Source organism: Ipomoea nil, unplaced genomic scaffold (assembly GCF_001879475.1).
Source record: "Ipomoea nil cultivar Tokyo-kokei standard unplaced genomic scaffold, Asagao_1.1 scaffold1179, whole genome shotgun sequence".
Lineage (NCBI taxonomy): Eukaryota > Viridiplantae > Streptophyta > Magnoliopsida > Solanales > Convolvulaceae > Ipomoea > Ipomoea nil.
Window position 1 is genome coordinate 1,340,902 of NW_017617607.1, and position 16,679 is coordinate 1,357,580.

General features: G+C 40.5%; 2 protein-coding genes across 2 annotated transcripts; one reads left to right on the top strand and one right to left on the bottom strand.

Annotated features, from left to right (window-relative positions):
* Window positions 1-3,042: 3,042 nt before the first annotated feature.
* On the bottom strand, window positions 3,043-3,832 carry LOC109183804 (uncharacterized mitochondrial protein AtMg00810-like). Its single transcript, XM_019333866.1, has 2 exons — window positions 3,700-3,832; window positions 3,043-3,626 (listed from the first exon to the last, which is right to left on the bottom strand). The coding sequence occupies exons 1-2, from the start codon at window positions 3,830-3,832 to the stop codon at window positions 3,043-3,045; spliced, it is 717 nt and encodes a 238-aa protein (XP_019189411.1).
* Window positions 3,833-14,825: 10,993 nt separating this feature from the next.
* LOC109183805 lies at window positions 14,826-15,735 on the top strand. Its single transcript, XM_019333868.1, has 2 exons — window positions 14,826-15,217; window positions 15,351-15,735. Exons 1-2 carry the CDS (start codon window positions 14,826-14,828, stop codon window positions 15,733-15,735), a joined length of 777 nt encoding a protein of 258 aa, XP_019189413.1.
* The last annotated feature ends 944 nt before the right edge of the window (window positions 15,736-16,679 follow it).

The following is a 16,679-nucleotide window of genomic DNA, read 5'->3' on the forward strand; positions in this document are numbered from 1 at the left end:
TGAACACTTAGCACGATTCAAGACACCAAAACCTACAGGGAATCATACCATATAGTTCTAAACATACGAAATATCAAGAAGACACTCAAATAGTTCCACAAAAGAACATCGGGAAGTCAAAAGAACAAATACCGAGTCAAAGGAATCACGGGGAACAAATCCCCGCCCAAGTCCACTTTGTACCCCGCGAGTGGGCCCACGGGTGGACCCCCACCCGTGGTACCGCCCACGGGTACCACACCCACTCTTCAGCGTTCCCCGCGGGTGGAGCGGCGGGTAGGCCACTGCCCGCCGTTCCGCCCGCGGGTACATCAACGGGTACCAAAACTTCCCTTCGGGGATTTTCAACACCAAGCTCAAATTCAAGTCCAAAATATGCCAAATCTCACCAACTACAACAAAATGACTTGAATCAAAGGAATAGCCAAGCAATGGAATACAAGAACCCTAATAACAAGCTCTAGATATGCATTTTCACAAGACAATGCATCAACACTCACATTTCATAGCAAAATCACATGTAGAATCCAAGAAATCATCATATAGGTAAGCAAAATAAATTTTGTAGAGCATGGGTTACCTCTTGAAGATTTAACCTTCACTTAAAACACTTCACAAGCTCCTAACAAGGTTCCTTTTCCACACCCACTTTAAGAATACACCAAAAGATCATAAAGATTTCACCTTTAGAAAAAGATACCTTAGAAAACACTAAAAACACAAAAGGAGCTTAGATCTTACCCTCCTAGAACCACAAGAGTAGGAAAGGTGGAATCTTGGAGACAAACTTGGAAGATCTTGATAGCCCTAGATTTAGCTTGGAGAGTGTTTGGAAAGAAATGAAATGTGTCTCTTAGGTTAGCTTGGAAGACTATTACAAGGGAAATGTCTTCTTTACCCTTACTAAGATGAAAAATGTAAGGGAACAAGGAAACCATTCACAAAGCTCAAGGTACAACACTTGGCTTTGGGTTGACTAGTCAATTACTAGTCCCTGAATATTGAATTTTCAGGAAATTAAAGAATTAAATTACCAATTGAATTAGGATTAATTACTTAATTAATCTCTTAATTGAATTTGAATTACGGGGTGTCACAAAAATTGCGGGCAGGCGGCGATATTCGCCCCCGAGGTCAGATTGAATAACTTTGATAAAACGCGAAAATTGGCGTTCTACCATCACACGAAAAGAGTCAAAGCATTTATAGATGTCTGATTTTAACCGTAATGGGTAAAACCATCCAAAACGGGAGTAATCATCTACAAATAAAAGGAAATAACGAAAACCCCCGGTAGAAATAACGGGTGCCGTTCCCCAAGTATCGCTGTACACTAAATCGAGTACATTATTACTAGAATCATAAACTCTATCTAATGGGAAACGGGATGATTTCCAAGCTGACATGATGAACACATTTGGGACGAACTCAATTTTTTTGAGGTGACCGGACAATCCTGTAGAACACGCTCTCGGACTCGTGCATGAGGATGACCAAGCCGACGATGCCAAACATCCGCCGACGCCCGAGCCATAATATACGCACCATGTGACCGAGACAATGACAGCTTGTACAAACCCCCCGTGCTAGGACCTTTAAGGGACACCATTTTGGTTTTGCAATCCTTCACAACAAAATAGTCATGGTGAAAATCAAAAAATACATTGTTATCGGCAGTGAACCGATTAACAGATAATAACGGAAGTGAAAGATTAGGGACATGCAAAATATCAGATAAACGAAGAGATCTAGACGCGGAATACAATGATGCATGACCAATAGCAGAAATCCCCAAACCTGAACCGTTGCCTACACGCAACACATCGCTACCAACATAAGGCTCGGAGTGCGCCATCATGGTCGGATCCGGCGTGGCGTGAGACGATACCTCGGTGTCCAGGAACTACGCATCAGCCGTGATTGCCGCCTCATCTCCGGTGACTGCCGAATGGACCTACGGCGGTGGATGACCAGAGTAGCGCTGCCGGCAGTACATAGTTGTGTGACCATGCGTCCGGCATATCTGACAATGAGGACCGCTGCCGCCACGTCCCCTGCCTTGACCACCGCGTCCACGGCCGCCGCCACGACCACGGCCCTGCGAGTAGTTCGACTGTCGATTGCCACCACCTCCTTCATGGTTCTGCCGGTAGCCTTTGCCCGCCATCATCGCCGTATAAGCGCCGCCGGAAGGAGTGAATTCGTCCGCCCAAATGAACTCCTGTGACTGAAGAAAGTCAGCGAGTTGCGGGATGGATACCGGAGCTCCGGTCGCTGATAGGGAGGACGCCATACTATGAAATTCCGAGCGTAGGCCGCGGAATACGAAGAGGTTTTGCTCGTCCAATGAGACCGGATGGCCGGCTAGCGCTAAGTGCTCTACCATAAGTTGTGCTCGCCCGAGATACTCGTCGGCGGTGCTGTCACCCTGCCGGAGGGACTGGAATTGCGCGAGCAGATTGAGGCACCTCGCCCTGGTCGACGAGCCTAAGATAATAGAATAGTTTGCGTAGATTGATTCATCCAACAGTTACACAGAGATAAAATAGACTCAGATGACTAGCCTAACTATCCCTATACATCAGCTAGTAATTACTGACTAAATCAAAGTCTAACTAAACTAATATAATGTTACATTTGATAATAATAATAATAATATAACATGTCTAACACACCCCCTCAAGCACAAGGTGGGGTAGTAAAAACATTGAGCTTGTCGCGCAAGGTGGTGAACCGAGCAGCAGGAAGAGGCTTCGTGAAGATATCTGCTAGCTGTTCTTTAGTTGAAATGAAGTTCACAAGGAAGTCCCCTGAGGCCACATTATCCCAAACAAAGTGATAGTCGATTTCCACATGTTTAGTTCTGGCGTGAAATACGGGATTTGCACACATATAGCTTCCACCGAGATTGTCGCACCATAACGTGGCTGGAGATCCAGAATGTAGCCCTAGTTCCCGCAGGAGAGATACGACTAACGTCACTTCATCCGCCACATCGGCAAAACCCTTGTACTCAGCTTCGGTAGACGAGCGTGCGACAGTTCACTGCTTGCGAGATACCCAGGAAATGAGGTTTGAACCGAGGTAGACAGCATAACCACTAGTAGATTTCCTGTCAATAGGACACCCAGCCCAATAAGAATCAGAGTTGGCATGAATGTCTGCAATAGGTGATGCCAAAAGCCGCAACCCGTGTGACAAAGTACCCTTAACATAGCGTAACACTCGCTTGAGTAGACCCCAGTGCTCATCAGTTGGCGCGTGCATGAACTGACATAGCCAGTTGACAACATAGGAAAGATCCTGCCGGGTGATGGTGAGATACTGAATAGCTCCCGCGAGTCGGCGATACTGAGAAGGCTTCTCGAAGGGTTCAATGGTTGGTGATGCGGCCTGAGTGAGAGCCGCAGGGGTCAATAGAGGTTTGCAGTCGGACATCCCCGCCCGACATAAGATATCATCCATATACCGGCACTGAGAGAGCACGAGACCGCCCTCAAAAGAAGCTGTTTCAATACCAAGAAAAAAGCTGGGAGTCCCTAAGTCACGAATCTTGAATGTCGTAGAGAGCTGACGAAGCAAAGAGGCAACAAGATCCGAGTCATTTCCGAGCATGATTATATCATCTACACAGACCAGTAAAAACACCTGGGAGTTATTAGCTTTGTAGTGAAACATCTGTTTTGGATGATATGAGACCAATAGTCAACAGGTAGTCATGGAGCCGCTTGAACCAGGCCCTCGGAGCTTGCTTTAAGCCATACAGAGACTGCTGAAGATGACACACATAATCAGGATGAGTCGGGTCTTCATAACCCGGCGGCTTACGCATGTAAACCGTCTACACTAAATGCCCATTGAGAAAGGTATTGTGGACTTCTAGCTGCCGTAGAGTCCAACCTTGCGAGACTACAAGAGAAAGAAGCAGGCGTACGTAGTCGGTTTGGCTACAGGACTAAATGTGTCGAAGAAATCCTCTCTGGCAACCTAGTTGAACCCTTTGGCCACCAAGCGAGCTTTATACCGCTCAACCGAACCATCCGCCTTGCGTTTGGTGCGGTAAACCCACTTGCAGTCAGACGTTCATCCCAAACTTAGGTGGAGTGAGACACCAGGTGTTATTATGCATGAGGGCAGTAAACTCTTGGTCCATGGCATCACTCCACTGCGGATGGCCAACCGCCTGAGTGTAGCAAGTTGGGTCCACAGAAGCTGTTAGAGCATGAAACTGCTCGGCCGTGCCACGTGTCATGTGGCGAAGACGCATAACATGTTCTCTGTCCTGAGTCTCAGGCTGCCGGGTCCACCGTGTCCTGGGTTGCACCGTTTGCTGGGACTCAATAGCCAGCTGTGGTGCTTGAAAAGCTAAGGGAACCTCGTATAGCGGCAACGTAGGAGGCCCATACGGAACAATTGGCATAGAAGCCCACGGAATGTCCGGTGGCGCGCCCAGGGTGGCTACTCGGTCCTACGAGCCTGAAAAAGGAAAGACGGTTTCATCAAACCGGACGTGCTAGCAGATAAAGGTTTTCCTAGTATTTGGATCCATGCACCGGTAACCCCTATAAGACGTAGGATATCCTAAAAAGATACAAGGTGCAGAGCGATACTCTATCTTGTGGCGATTGTAAGGCAGCAGATAAGGACAACACCTGCACCCGAAGACACGGAAGAAATTGTATGGTGGAGTTTTTTTATAGATAGACTCATAGGGACTTACAAATTTTAACGCTGACGACGAAAGACAGTTTATGAGATAGGTTGCGGTTTCAAACGCGTAATCCTAGTATTTAACCAGAACTGAACTTTGGGCCAGTAGAGCCAGACCAGTTTCTACAATATGTCTGTTTCGGCGCTCTACCCGCCCGTTTTGCTCATGTGTATAGGCACAAGACTGCCTATGCACAATACCGTGTGAAAGGAAAATTGCGTGCAGGCGGCGATATTCGCCCCCGAGGTCAGATTGAATAACTTTGATAAATCGCGAAAATTGGCGTTCTACCATAACACGAAAAGAGTCAAAGCATTTATAGATGTTTGATTTTAACCGTAATGGATAAAACCAGCAAAAACGGGAGTAATCATCTACAAATAAAGGGAAATAACGAAAACCCTCGGCAGAAACAACGGGTGCCGGGCCCCAAATATCAGTGTACACTAAATCCCCCAAATATCGGTGTACACTAAATCGAGTACATTATTGATAAAATCATAAACTCTATCTAATGGGAAACGGGAAGATTTCCCAAGCTGACATGACGAACACATTTGGGATGAACTCAATTTTTGTGAGGTGACCGGACAATCCTATAGAACACGCTCTTGGACTCGTGCATGAGGATGACCAAGCCGACGATGCCAAACATCCGCCGACGCCCAAGCCGTAATATACGCAACATGTGACCCCCCGTGCTAGGACCTTTAAGGAGCACCATTTTGGTTTTGCAATCCTTTACAACAAAATAGTTATGGTGAAATTCAAAAAATACATTGTTATCAGCAGTGAACCGATTAACAGATAATAACGGAAGTGAAAGATTTGGGACATGCAAAATATCTGATAAATGAAGAGATCCAGACGCGGAATACAATGATGCATAACCAATACCAGAAATCCCCAAACCTGAACCGTTGCCTAGGCGCAACACATCGCCACCAACATAAGGCTCGGAGTGCGCCTTCATGGTCGAATCCGGCGTGGCGTGAGACGATGCCCCGGTGTCCGGGAACCACGCATCAGTCGTGATTGCCGCCTCATCATCGGTGACTGCCGAATGGACCTGCAGCGGTGGATGACCGGAGTAGCGCTGCCGGCAGTACATAGCCGTGTGACCATGCGCCCGACATATCTGACAACGAGGACCGCCGCCGCCACGTCCCCTGCCTTGACCACCGTGTCCACCGCCGCCGCCACGACCACGGCCCTGCGAGTAGTTCAACTGCCGGTTGCCACCACCTCCGTATAAGCGCCGCGGGGAAGGAGTGAATTCGTCCGCCCAAATGAACTCCTGTGACGGAAGAAAGTCAGCGAGTTGTGGGATAGACACCAGAGCTCCGGTCGCTGATAGGGAGGACACCATACTGCGAAATTCCGGGCGTAGGCCGCGGAATACGTAGAGGTTTTGCTCGTCCAATGAGACCGGACGGCCAGTTAGCGCTAAGTCGTCTACCATAAGTTGTGCTCGCCCGAGATACTCGCCGGCGGTGTTGTCACCCTGCCGGAGGGACTAGAATTGCGCGAGCAGATTGAGGCACCTCGCCCTGGTCGACAAGCCTAAGATTAGAGAATAGTTTGCGTAGATTGATTCATCCAACAGTTACACAGAGATACAATAGACTCAGATGACTAGCCTTACTATCCCTATACATTAGCTAGCATTTACTGACTAAATCAAAGTCTAACTAAACTAATATAATGTTACATTTAATAATAATAATATAACATGTCTGGCAACTAAATGCTAGTTAATAGTTGATAATTGACTGTTTTAATTTTTTTGACTAGTTGATAATATTGACTGGTTATAGTAAAGTGTTTGATTCGTAAATTAATTATTTATTCTTTAAATAATTACATGTAAAATGACATATAAGGGTTTAAGTATATAAGTATATTGTGCTATTTGCGTAACTCTTAAATTACTTTTACAAGTTATTATTTTTTTTTATTGATCTTAATTATTTTTAACTATTATTATTTTATATTAGTAATGTCATAATTATAAAGAAATACTTTGTATTAAAACAAATCTAATCTAAAAACATAGTAAGTGTGGATGAAGGTTATACCCTTCATTAATGTTCGTTTTTTCAGTTAAGTTTTTTTATACATTATGTTATAAAAGTTGTACTTTACAATATTTTGGACAAACATACCCCTACCGTTATAACTTCTGTTATCTTTTCCACTATTGTTACCATACACATGCATCCATTATATATTTTCTTATATTCTTCTTCTTCAATAATAATAATAATAATAATAATAATAATAATAATAATAATAATAATAACAATAATAACAATAATAACAATAATAACAATAATAACAATAATAACAATAATAACAATAATAACAATAATAACAATAATAATAATAATAATAATAATAATAATAATAATAATAATAATAATAATAATATACACATTATATATTGGAGTTATATGTTAGTTATTTTATAAAATATAAATATCAAATTTATAAAAATATTTTACATTATTATTATTATTATTTACAATAATTTAAATATCTAAAATCTAAATAAATTTAAAATTTTAATATTAGGCAACTATTTTTTGCGCATCACGCATAAAAATACTAGTATATATATATATATATATATATATATATATATATATATATATATATATATATATATATATATATATATATATATATATATATATATATATATATATATATATATCCTTTTAAAATAAAAAAACAATAAACTAATATCATTAAGCTACTCAAATATTTTTTTTCATTTTCAACTTATTCACATTAATAAATGAACCCAAAAAAATACTAACAAAATACTCATTTTTATTATTTGATCTAAGTCAAAGAGTTAAAGTTTTCCAAACAAACCAAACTTAACTAATAAGCCCCGTGAATCTAAAAACTAATAAGCTCATTCCTAAACACGCAAACAATGCATTTATTATGAGGAAAAATAGGTGAGCACATATACCTAATAAGAAAGGTAAATGGAGATAACATTGCACATGTATGTATCATCGATGAAGTTTTGGCAGTCCAAAGAGGTCTCTGCAATATATATATATATATATATATATATATATATATATATATATATATATATATATATATATATATATATATATATATATATATATATATATCAGCTAAAATGCGGCCAAAGCTTAACGCGCGGTCGGTGTGGATGCACCATTAGGTATACAAAAACCCACCAATACTAGTGTTAAGAAACGCATTACAGTGAAACGCACCACAAAACGCACCACCCACAAAAAATGCATCATATCTCAGCAAAAACGCGTCAATAATATTAGGAAATGCACCACGATGAAATGCACCAATGTGAAGAAGGCCATAACTGCGAAAGTGAGGAAAAATATGAGCCTTTGATATGTCCAGATCACCGGCTAATAAAAAGAGCGTTTCTAATCTACACGACGCTATATTTTCTCCAGTAAACATCTACTGTCTTTCCATTTTGTTCAAATAATGAAAGGCACAAAATTGTCTCTTGGAAGGCACAACAGTGTATACTGGAAAGCATAACAATGTGCTCTGGAAGACTCAACAATGTGCACTCTAAGGCAAAATAATTAATATGTACTTCGAAGGTACAATAATGTGCTCTAGAAAACTCAACAATGTGCTTTGGAGGGCTCAACAATGAGTACTCTAAGGCAAAACAATATGTACTTCAAAGGCACAATAATATGATCTAGAAGGCACAACAATATGCTCTAGAAGGCTCAACAATGTACTTTGGAAGGTCAACAATGTGCATTGAAAGACACATTAGTGTGCTTTGAAAGGCATATTAGTGTGTTCTGGAAGGTATAACATTATGCTCTGAAGGGTATAACATATTGTGCTATGCAATAAGGAAAAAAAAAAAAAAAAAAAAAAAAAAAAAAAAACTCTGAAAGACAAAAAAAAATAAAAATATAAAGGTAACTTACTTACACAAAACTACCATAATGCCACTGCAGTTTTTTAAAATAACTTCATTCTGGACCCTTAGCTTGATCTGGACTGGATCATTGGATGAGATTAAACCCTATTTTTCACCTAAGTAAAGCTTTTCACCTTATCAGTAATATATATATATATATATATATATATATATATATATATATATATATATATATATATATATATATATATATAGAAGGGATCAGGTGCATTTGTTGCTTCCCGTGCGGATGTGCGGTGGATTAATGTGCGTGAGGTTTATACTTAATGTGCGTGAGATTTGTACTCAATGTGCTTGAGATTTGTACTTAATGTGCGTCATGTTAATATGCGTGAGTTTTGTACTTAATGTGCCTGAGTATTGTGCTTAATATGCGTGAGATTTGTGCTTAATGTGCGTGAGTAATTCAGAATTACGAGCTCAGAAAGAAGCAGAACAGAAAACTCACGCACATCAAAGCCCAAGCTTCTTGTTACTTCTTCCTTCAAAAACTCTTTCTATTTCTCTCTTCTCTTGGAAACCTTTGCAGTGCTGCCTAAGCTTGCTTATGTATGTTATGCTGCTGTGTTGAGTTCGTTCTTGCATATTGAGTGTCCTCAGCAACTTCCAAGATTAAGCGCCATTTTTTCACGAAAAACCTGCAATTCAATTCTCCGTAAATCACGCGGGAACTTCGGCGAAGGGTGATCGACCCCATTGGGAAAGGAGAAACTGACATCCATATAATTTTCTGCTGCATTTTACACATTCATGCACATTAAGTATAAATCTCAGGCACATTAGACACAACACTCACGCACATTGAGTACAAATCTCACGCACATTAATCACCCGCACAACCGCACGGGAACCTTTCACTATATATATATATACATATATATATATATATATATATATATATATATATATATATATATATATATATATATATATATATATATATATATATATGCTTACTAGCAGGTGCAGAAGAGCTCCCAAGTGAAAAATATGCATATATCTCAGTCATTGACTTAGTTAAGATCAACTGCTCTTGTTTTAAAAAAAAAAATTTTAAAAATTGACACTTCTAATCTACAAAAATGTGCACTTGAAGGCACAACAAGGTACACTTGAAGGTAACAATGTGCACTACAAGGCACAAAGATACGCAATCGAAGCAATTATGATACCAATTAAAAAGGAGAGTTATTCAACTTTAGTGTCATTGAAGCAATTACCCTCGTAAATCCTTTGTACATTTTGATTTGTTCAACTCATAAATTTCATTAGAAATTTAGTTATTTCAAAAGACTAAATCCAATCATCCAAGGCAAAAGATATAATATAATAATCAAATGTCTTGCTAGTATGTCAACCATTACTAATTTGTATGATGGTCTTTAATTTCTAACTAATACAGGATCTCCAATACAAATCATAGACGAGCTGTGCATGAGGAGACTGTAAATGTAAAATAGAATGTGTTCGTGAAGTGTATGTGACACCCCGTAATCCAAATTCAATTAAGGGATTAATTAAATAATTAATCCTATTTCAATTGGTAATTTAATTCCTTAATTCCTGAAAATTCAATAGTCGGGGACTAGTAATTGACTAGTCAACCCCAAAGTCAAAGTTGTACCTTGAGCTTTGTAGGAAGTTCCCTTGTTCCCTTACACCTCTTCATGTTAGTAAGGGTATTCTTGACTTTTCACCTTGTGTTAGTATTGTATGTTAACCTAGTAGAACACCCTCATTTCACTCCTTACACTTTCCAAATTCTAGCTCCACCTTCTCTCTAAAAAGGTAGATAGCTTTTCTTCCAAGACAAGTTGAAGCTTTGTCAAAACCTCAAGAGTTGTCTCCAAGATTCTACCTTTCATACATTTGGGCATCTAGGAGGGTAAGATCTATGTTCATCTTGTGTTTTTAGTGTTTCCTTAGGTGTCTTTTCTTAAAGATAGAATCTTTATGATCTTTTGGTGTGTTCTTGAAGTGGGTTTAGAAGGTGAGCTTTGTTAGGAGCTTGGTGAGGTCGCTAAGGGGGTTGCGGGCTTAAAGTTTTCCAATAAACTAATATCATTAAGCTACTCAAATATTTTTTTTCATTTTCAACTTATTCACATTAATAAATGAACCCAAAAAGAAATGAACCCAAAATAATACTAACAAAATACTCATTTTTATTATTTGATCTAAGTCAAAGAGTTAAAGTTTTCCAAACAAACCAAACTTAACTAATAAGCCCCGTGAATCTAAAAACTAATAAGCTCATTCCTAAACACGCAAACAATGCATTTATTATGAGGAAAAATAGGTGAGCACATATACCTAATAAGAAAGGTAAATGGAGATAACATTGCACATGTATGTATCATCGATGAAGTTTTGGCAGTCCAAAGAGGTCTCTGCAATATATATATATATATATATATATATCAGCTAAAATGCGGCCAAAGCTTAACGCGCGGTCGGTGTGGATGCACCATTAGGTATACAAAAACCCACCAATACTAGTGTTAAGAAACGCATTACAGTGAAACGCACCACAAAACGCACCACCCACAAAAAATGCATCATATCTCAGCAAAAACGCGTCAATAATATTAGGAAATGCACCACGATGAAATGCACCAATGTGAAGAAGGCCATAACTGCGAAAGTGAGGAAAAATATGAGCCTTTGATATGTCCAGATCACCGGCTAATAAAAAAGAGCGTTTCTAATCTACACGACGCTATATTTTCTCCAGTAAACATCTACTGTCTTTCCATTTTGTTCAAATAATGAAAGGCACAAAATTGTCTCTTGGAAGGCACAACAGTGTATACTGGAAAGCATAACAATGTGCTCTGGAAGACTCAACAATGTGCACTCTAAGGCAAAATAATTAATATGTACTTCGAAGGTACAATAATGTGCTCTAGAAAACTCAACAATGTGCTTTGGAGGGCTCAACAATGAGTACTCTAAGGCAAAACAATATGTACTTCAAAGGCACAATAATATGATCTAGAAGGCACAACAATATGCTCTAGAAGGCTCAACAATGTACTTTGGAAGGTCAACAATGTGCATTGAAAGACACATTAGTGTGCTTTGAAAGGCATATTAGTGTGTTCTGGAAGGTATAACATTATGCTCTGAAGGGTATAACATATTGTGCTATGCAATAAGGAAAAAAAAAAAAAAAAAAAAAAAAACTCTGAAAGACAAAAAAAAAATAAAAATATAAAGGTAACTTACTTACACAAAACTACCATAATGCCACTGCAGTTTTTTAAAATAACTTCATTCTGGACCCTTAGCTTGATCTGGACTGGATCATTGGATGAGATTAAACCCTATTTTTCACTTAAGTAAAGCTTTTCACCTTATCAGTAATATATATATATATATATATATATATATATATATATATATATATATATATATATATATATATATATATATATAGAAGGGATCAGGTGCATTTGTTGCTTCCCGTGCGGATGTGCGGTGGATTAATGTGCGTGAGGTTTATACTTAATGTGCGTGAGATTTGTACTCAATGTGCTTGAGATTTGTACTTAATGTGCGTCATGTTAATATGCGTGAGTTTTGTACTTAATGTGCCTGAGTATTGTGCTTAATATGCGTGAGATTTGTGCTTAATGTGCGTGAGTAATTCAGAATTACGAGCTCAGAAAGAAGCAGAACAGAAAACTCACGCACATCAAAGCCCAAGCTTCTTGTTACTTCTTCCTTCAAAAACTCTTTCTATTTCTCTCTTCTCTTGGAAACCTTTGCAGTGCTGCCTAAGCTTGCTTATGTATGTTATGCTGCTGTGTTGAGTTCGTTCTTGCATATTGAGTGTCCTCAGCAACTTCCAAGATTAAGCGCCATTTTTTCACGAAAAACCTGCAATTCAATTCTCCGTAAATCACGCGGGAACTTCGGCGAAGGGTGATCGACCCCATTGGGAAAGGAGAAACTTACATCCATATAATTTTCTGCTGCATTTTACACATTCATGCACATTAAGTATAAATCTCAGGCACATTAGACACAACACTCACGCACATTGAGTACAAATCTCACGCACATTAATCACCCGCACAACCGCACGGGAACCTTTCACTATATATATATATATATATATATATATATATATATATATATATATATATATATATATATATATATATATATATATATATATATATGCTTACTAGCAGGTGCAGAAGAGCTCCCAAGTGAAAAATATGCATATATCTCCGTCATTGACTTAGTTAAGATCAACTGCTCTTGTTTAAAAAAAAAAATTTTAAAAATTGACACTTCTAATCTACAAAAATGTGCACTTGAAGGCACAACAAGGTACACTTGAAGGTAACAATGTGCACTACAAGGCACAAAGATACGCAATCGAAGCAATTATGATACCAATTAAAAAGGAGAGTTATTCAACTTTAGTGTCATTGAAGCAATTACCCTCGTAAATCCTTTGTACATTTTGATTTGTTCAACTCATAAATTTCATTAGAAATTTAGTTATTTCAAAAGACTAAATCCAATCATCCAAGGCAAAAGATATAATATAATAATCAAATGTCTTGCTAGTATGTCAACCATTACTAATTTGTATGATGGTCTTTAATTTCTAACTAATACAGGATCTCCAATACAAATCATAGACGAGCTGTGCATGAGGAGACTGTAAATGTAAAATAGAATGTGTTCGTGAAGTGTATGTGACACCCCGTAATCCAAATTCAATTAAGGTATTAATTAAATAATTAATCCTATTTCAATTTGTAATTTAATTCCTTAATTCCTGAAAATTCAATAGTCGGGGACTAGTAATTGACTAGTCAACCCCAAAGTCAAAGTTGTACCTTGAGCTTTGTAGGAAGTTCCCTTGTTCCCTTACACCTCTTCATGTTAGTAAGGGTATTCTTGAATTTTCACCTTGTGTTAGTATTGTATGTTAACCTAGTAGAACACCCTCATTTCACTCCTTACACTTTCCAAATTCTAGCTCCACCTTCTCTCTAAAAAGGTAGATAGCTTTTCTTCCAAGACAAGTTGAAGCTTTGTCAAAACCTCAAGAGTTGTCTCCAAGATTCTACCTTTCATACATTTGGGCATCTAGGAGGGTAAGATCTATGTTCATCTTGTGTTTTTAGTGTTTCCTTAGGTGTCTTTTCTTAAAGATAGAATCTTTATGATCTTTTGGTGTGTTCTTGAAGTGGGTTTAGAAGGTGAGCTTTGTTAGGAGCTTGGTGAGGTCGCTAAGGGGGTTGCGGGCTTGTCTAATGAGTGGGAGGTGTATCATAATCCTCTTAGCATGGCAAGTGAGGACCCTACGTGGGTGGCCGACAAAGTGCAGGGACTAGGGAGTGCAGGCCTAGAGGGTATGACCTATAGGCAGAGGAAGAACTATAGACATAGGATGAGGCAGTTGAAAGGTAAGGCCCCGCTCACTATGGGCAGGGACCCGGGAATAGGTCCCAGCACAGCTGTGTGGCAGGCCCGGGGCACTAGTGGCGCCAATTTCTTAGTGCTCACAGGTAATGGGTTTGCCCCGCTGCAAACACTTGGTGACGCAGGGAATGACCTGCTGACCTCGCTTATGGATGCCACGGGACTTAGGGATCCTAATGCCCCAAAAGCCCACGTGGCTAGTGGGGGGCATGACACGCCCTCTACGTCAGCAAGGGTTGGGGGCCATCAACAGGCAACCTCTACTCTTTCAGATAGCGATGTCCCTCGGCGAGAGCGCCAGCCTTCATGGACTTCGGGGTTTGAGACTGACCCCGGAGCAGATGCAGAACGGAGGGGTGATGTGCCAGTGGGTAATACCCTTGACACGGAGGGGTTTCGCCCCTCAGCTCAAGCGCCTTCTCACGAGGTTTTACAATGAAGGTTCTTGTGTGGAATGTGAGGGGGGTGGCTTCACAGGGTTTTGCTGGCAGGACCCGCATTTTACTTAGATCTCATTCGCCTTTTATTCTATGTCTAATTGAGCCTTGTAAATATGATAATGCCTATACGGCTGACAGGCTCGAGTCTTTTAAGATAAAGTTCAATTTTGACAATGCGTACGGGTCAGGTTATAAAATATGGTTGTTTTGGAATAATGATCTGACCGTACGCATAGAGAGCCAAATGGAGCAGTGTATCTCTATCTCTTGTGCTCATTCCACTATACTCACGCCGTTTTGGCTATCTTTTGTTTATGCCAAAATCAGGGAATCTCTGCGGGGCACATTATGGGATAAGCTGAAGGCGGTTTGTCCCAGGATCCCAGGGGGGGTTCCATGGTCGCTCATGGGTGATTTCAATTGTCTAATGAGTGTGGACGAGAAAATGGGTGGCTTGCCTTACTCTCATAGGAAGACTGTGGATTTCTGTGAGTGTGCCAGTTCGTGTGGCTTGGTGGATGCAACTTACTATGGCTCCCGTTACACTTGGTGGAATGGGCGACGTGGGGAGGCGGCCATATGGATGCGTTTAGATCGATGTCTCTACACTTCCGAGTGGGAGTCGGTGTTCAAAACGTCTGTACGGCATCTATCAAAAGCCACGTCGGACCATAGCCCACTCCTAATTACTTGTGATTTCCTCACCACCCAGGTGGTGCCAAAACATTTTGTCTTTCTGAATGTCTGGGTCAAGCATGATGACTTTCAGAACATTGTGCGTGATAGTTGGCAAGCTCCGGCCGATGTCTGTATTGGCCGCAAAGCTAAAAAGGCTGGCGAAAGTCCTAAGTAGATGGAGCAGAATGGTGTTTGGGGACATATTTGCTAAATTGCGGGAATATGAGGATACTGTCCAGAATCTAGAGGCGGTGCTGCAGCAACACCCGGAGGATGAGCGGGCGTTAATTGAATATCAAAAAGGGGTTGCTTTGCTGAAGAGGCAGATAGCGATAGAAGAGGAGTTTTGGCAGCAAAAGGCACGCGTAACAGAGGTACAAGAAGGTGATAGAAACTCCCATTACTTTCATGCAATTGTCAAGGAGCGCAGGCGCAAACTATATATTCATCGAGTTAAAAATGATGACGGGGTCTGACTGGAGGATAGACAAGGGATAGCCCAGCAGGCAGTGTCCTTTTTTGAGTGCATGTTTGCGGCGGAAGTGGGTGGGTTTGATCTTGCTAGACTGGATTGTATCCCACGATTGGTTATGGAGGATGATAATGATCTACTGACAGCTGTCCCAGGGGTAGAAGAAGTCAAGGAAGTGGTAATGCAGATGAGTTCTACAAGTGCGGCGGGTCCTGATGGTTTTTCAGGAGCTTTCTACAAGGCTTGCTGGGACATAATCCAGGATGATGTAGTTGCGATGGTCCGAAGTTATTTCACTGGAAGGGACTTTACGAGGGCTATCACACACACATTCATCGTCTTATTGCCGAAAAAACCGAGTCCTGGGACCTTTGCGGATTATAGGCCAATCAGCCTTTGTAATTTTAGTAGCAAGGTGGTCACGAAGCTCATGGTTGTTCGGATGGCTACGATATTACCGCCTGTGCTATCGCCGCAACAGAGCGGTTTTGTGGCTGGGCGTTCTATCACGAACAATGTGCTTTTGGCCTCAGAGATGTGCCACGGGCTTAGCCGACAAAATAAGGATATAGTCCTCAAACTCGACATGGCAAAGGCATATGACCGAGTCTCCTGGTTCTTCCTAACGTCGGTAATGCGTCGTCTGGGGTTTAGTGAGGTTTGGATTGATATGGTATTTCACGCGGTGTCAAATGTCTGGTACTCTGTAATTGTGAACGGCATTAAGGAGGGGTTTTTTACATCAACCAGAGGGCTTAGGCAGGGGGATCCCCTATCCCCGACCTTATTTGTTATTGCGGCGGAGGTTCTCTCCGTCTATCTAGCCCAAGTCCATGATGATTATACAGTGCCTAGGTTCACTCAACCGCCGGGTACACCACATATTCATCATTTGGCTTATGTAGACGATGTGATTATTTTTAGCATAGCTAGGCGAGGGGCAATCGC

Coding starts and splice junctions, on each gene's coding strand:
- LOC109183804 (XM_019333866.1), bottom strand. CDS start 3,832: ATGCGTAAGCCGCCGGGTTATGAAGACCCGACTCATCCTGATTATGTG. Junction 3,627..3,699: donor TGACTACCTGTTGACTATTG/GTCTCATATCAT, acceptor TGGTCTGTGTAG/ATGATATAATCATGCTCGGA.
- LOC109183805 (XM_019333868.1), top strand. CDS start 14,826: ATGGAGCAGTGTATCTCTATCTCTTGTGCTCATTCCACTATACTCACG. Junction 15,218..15,350: donor TGGGAGTCGGTGTTCAAAAC/GTCTGTACGGCA, acceptor GATGACTTTCAG/AACATTGTGCGTGATAGTTG.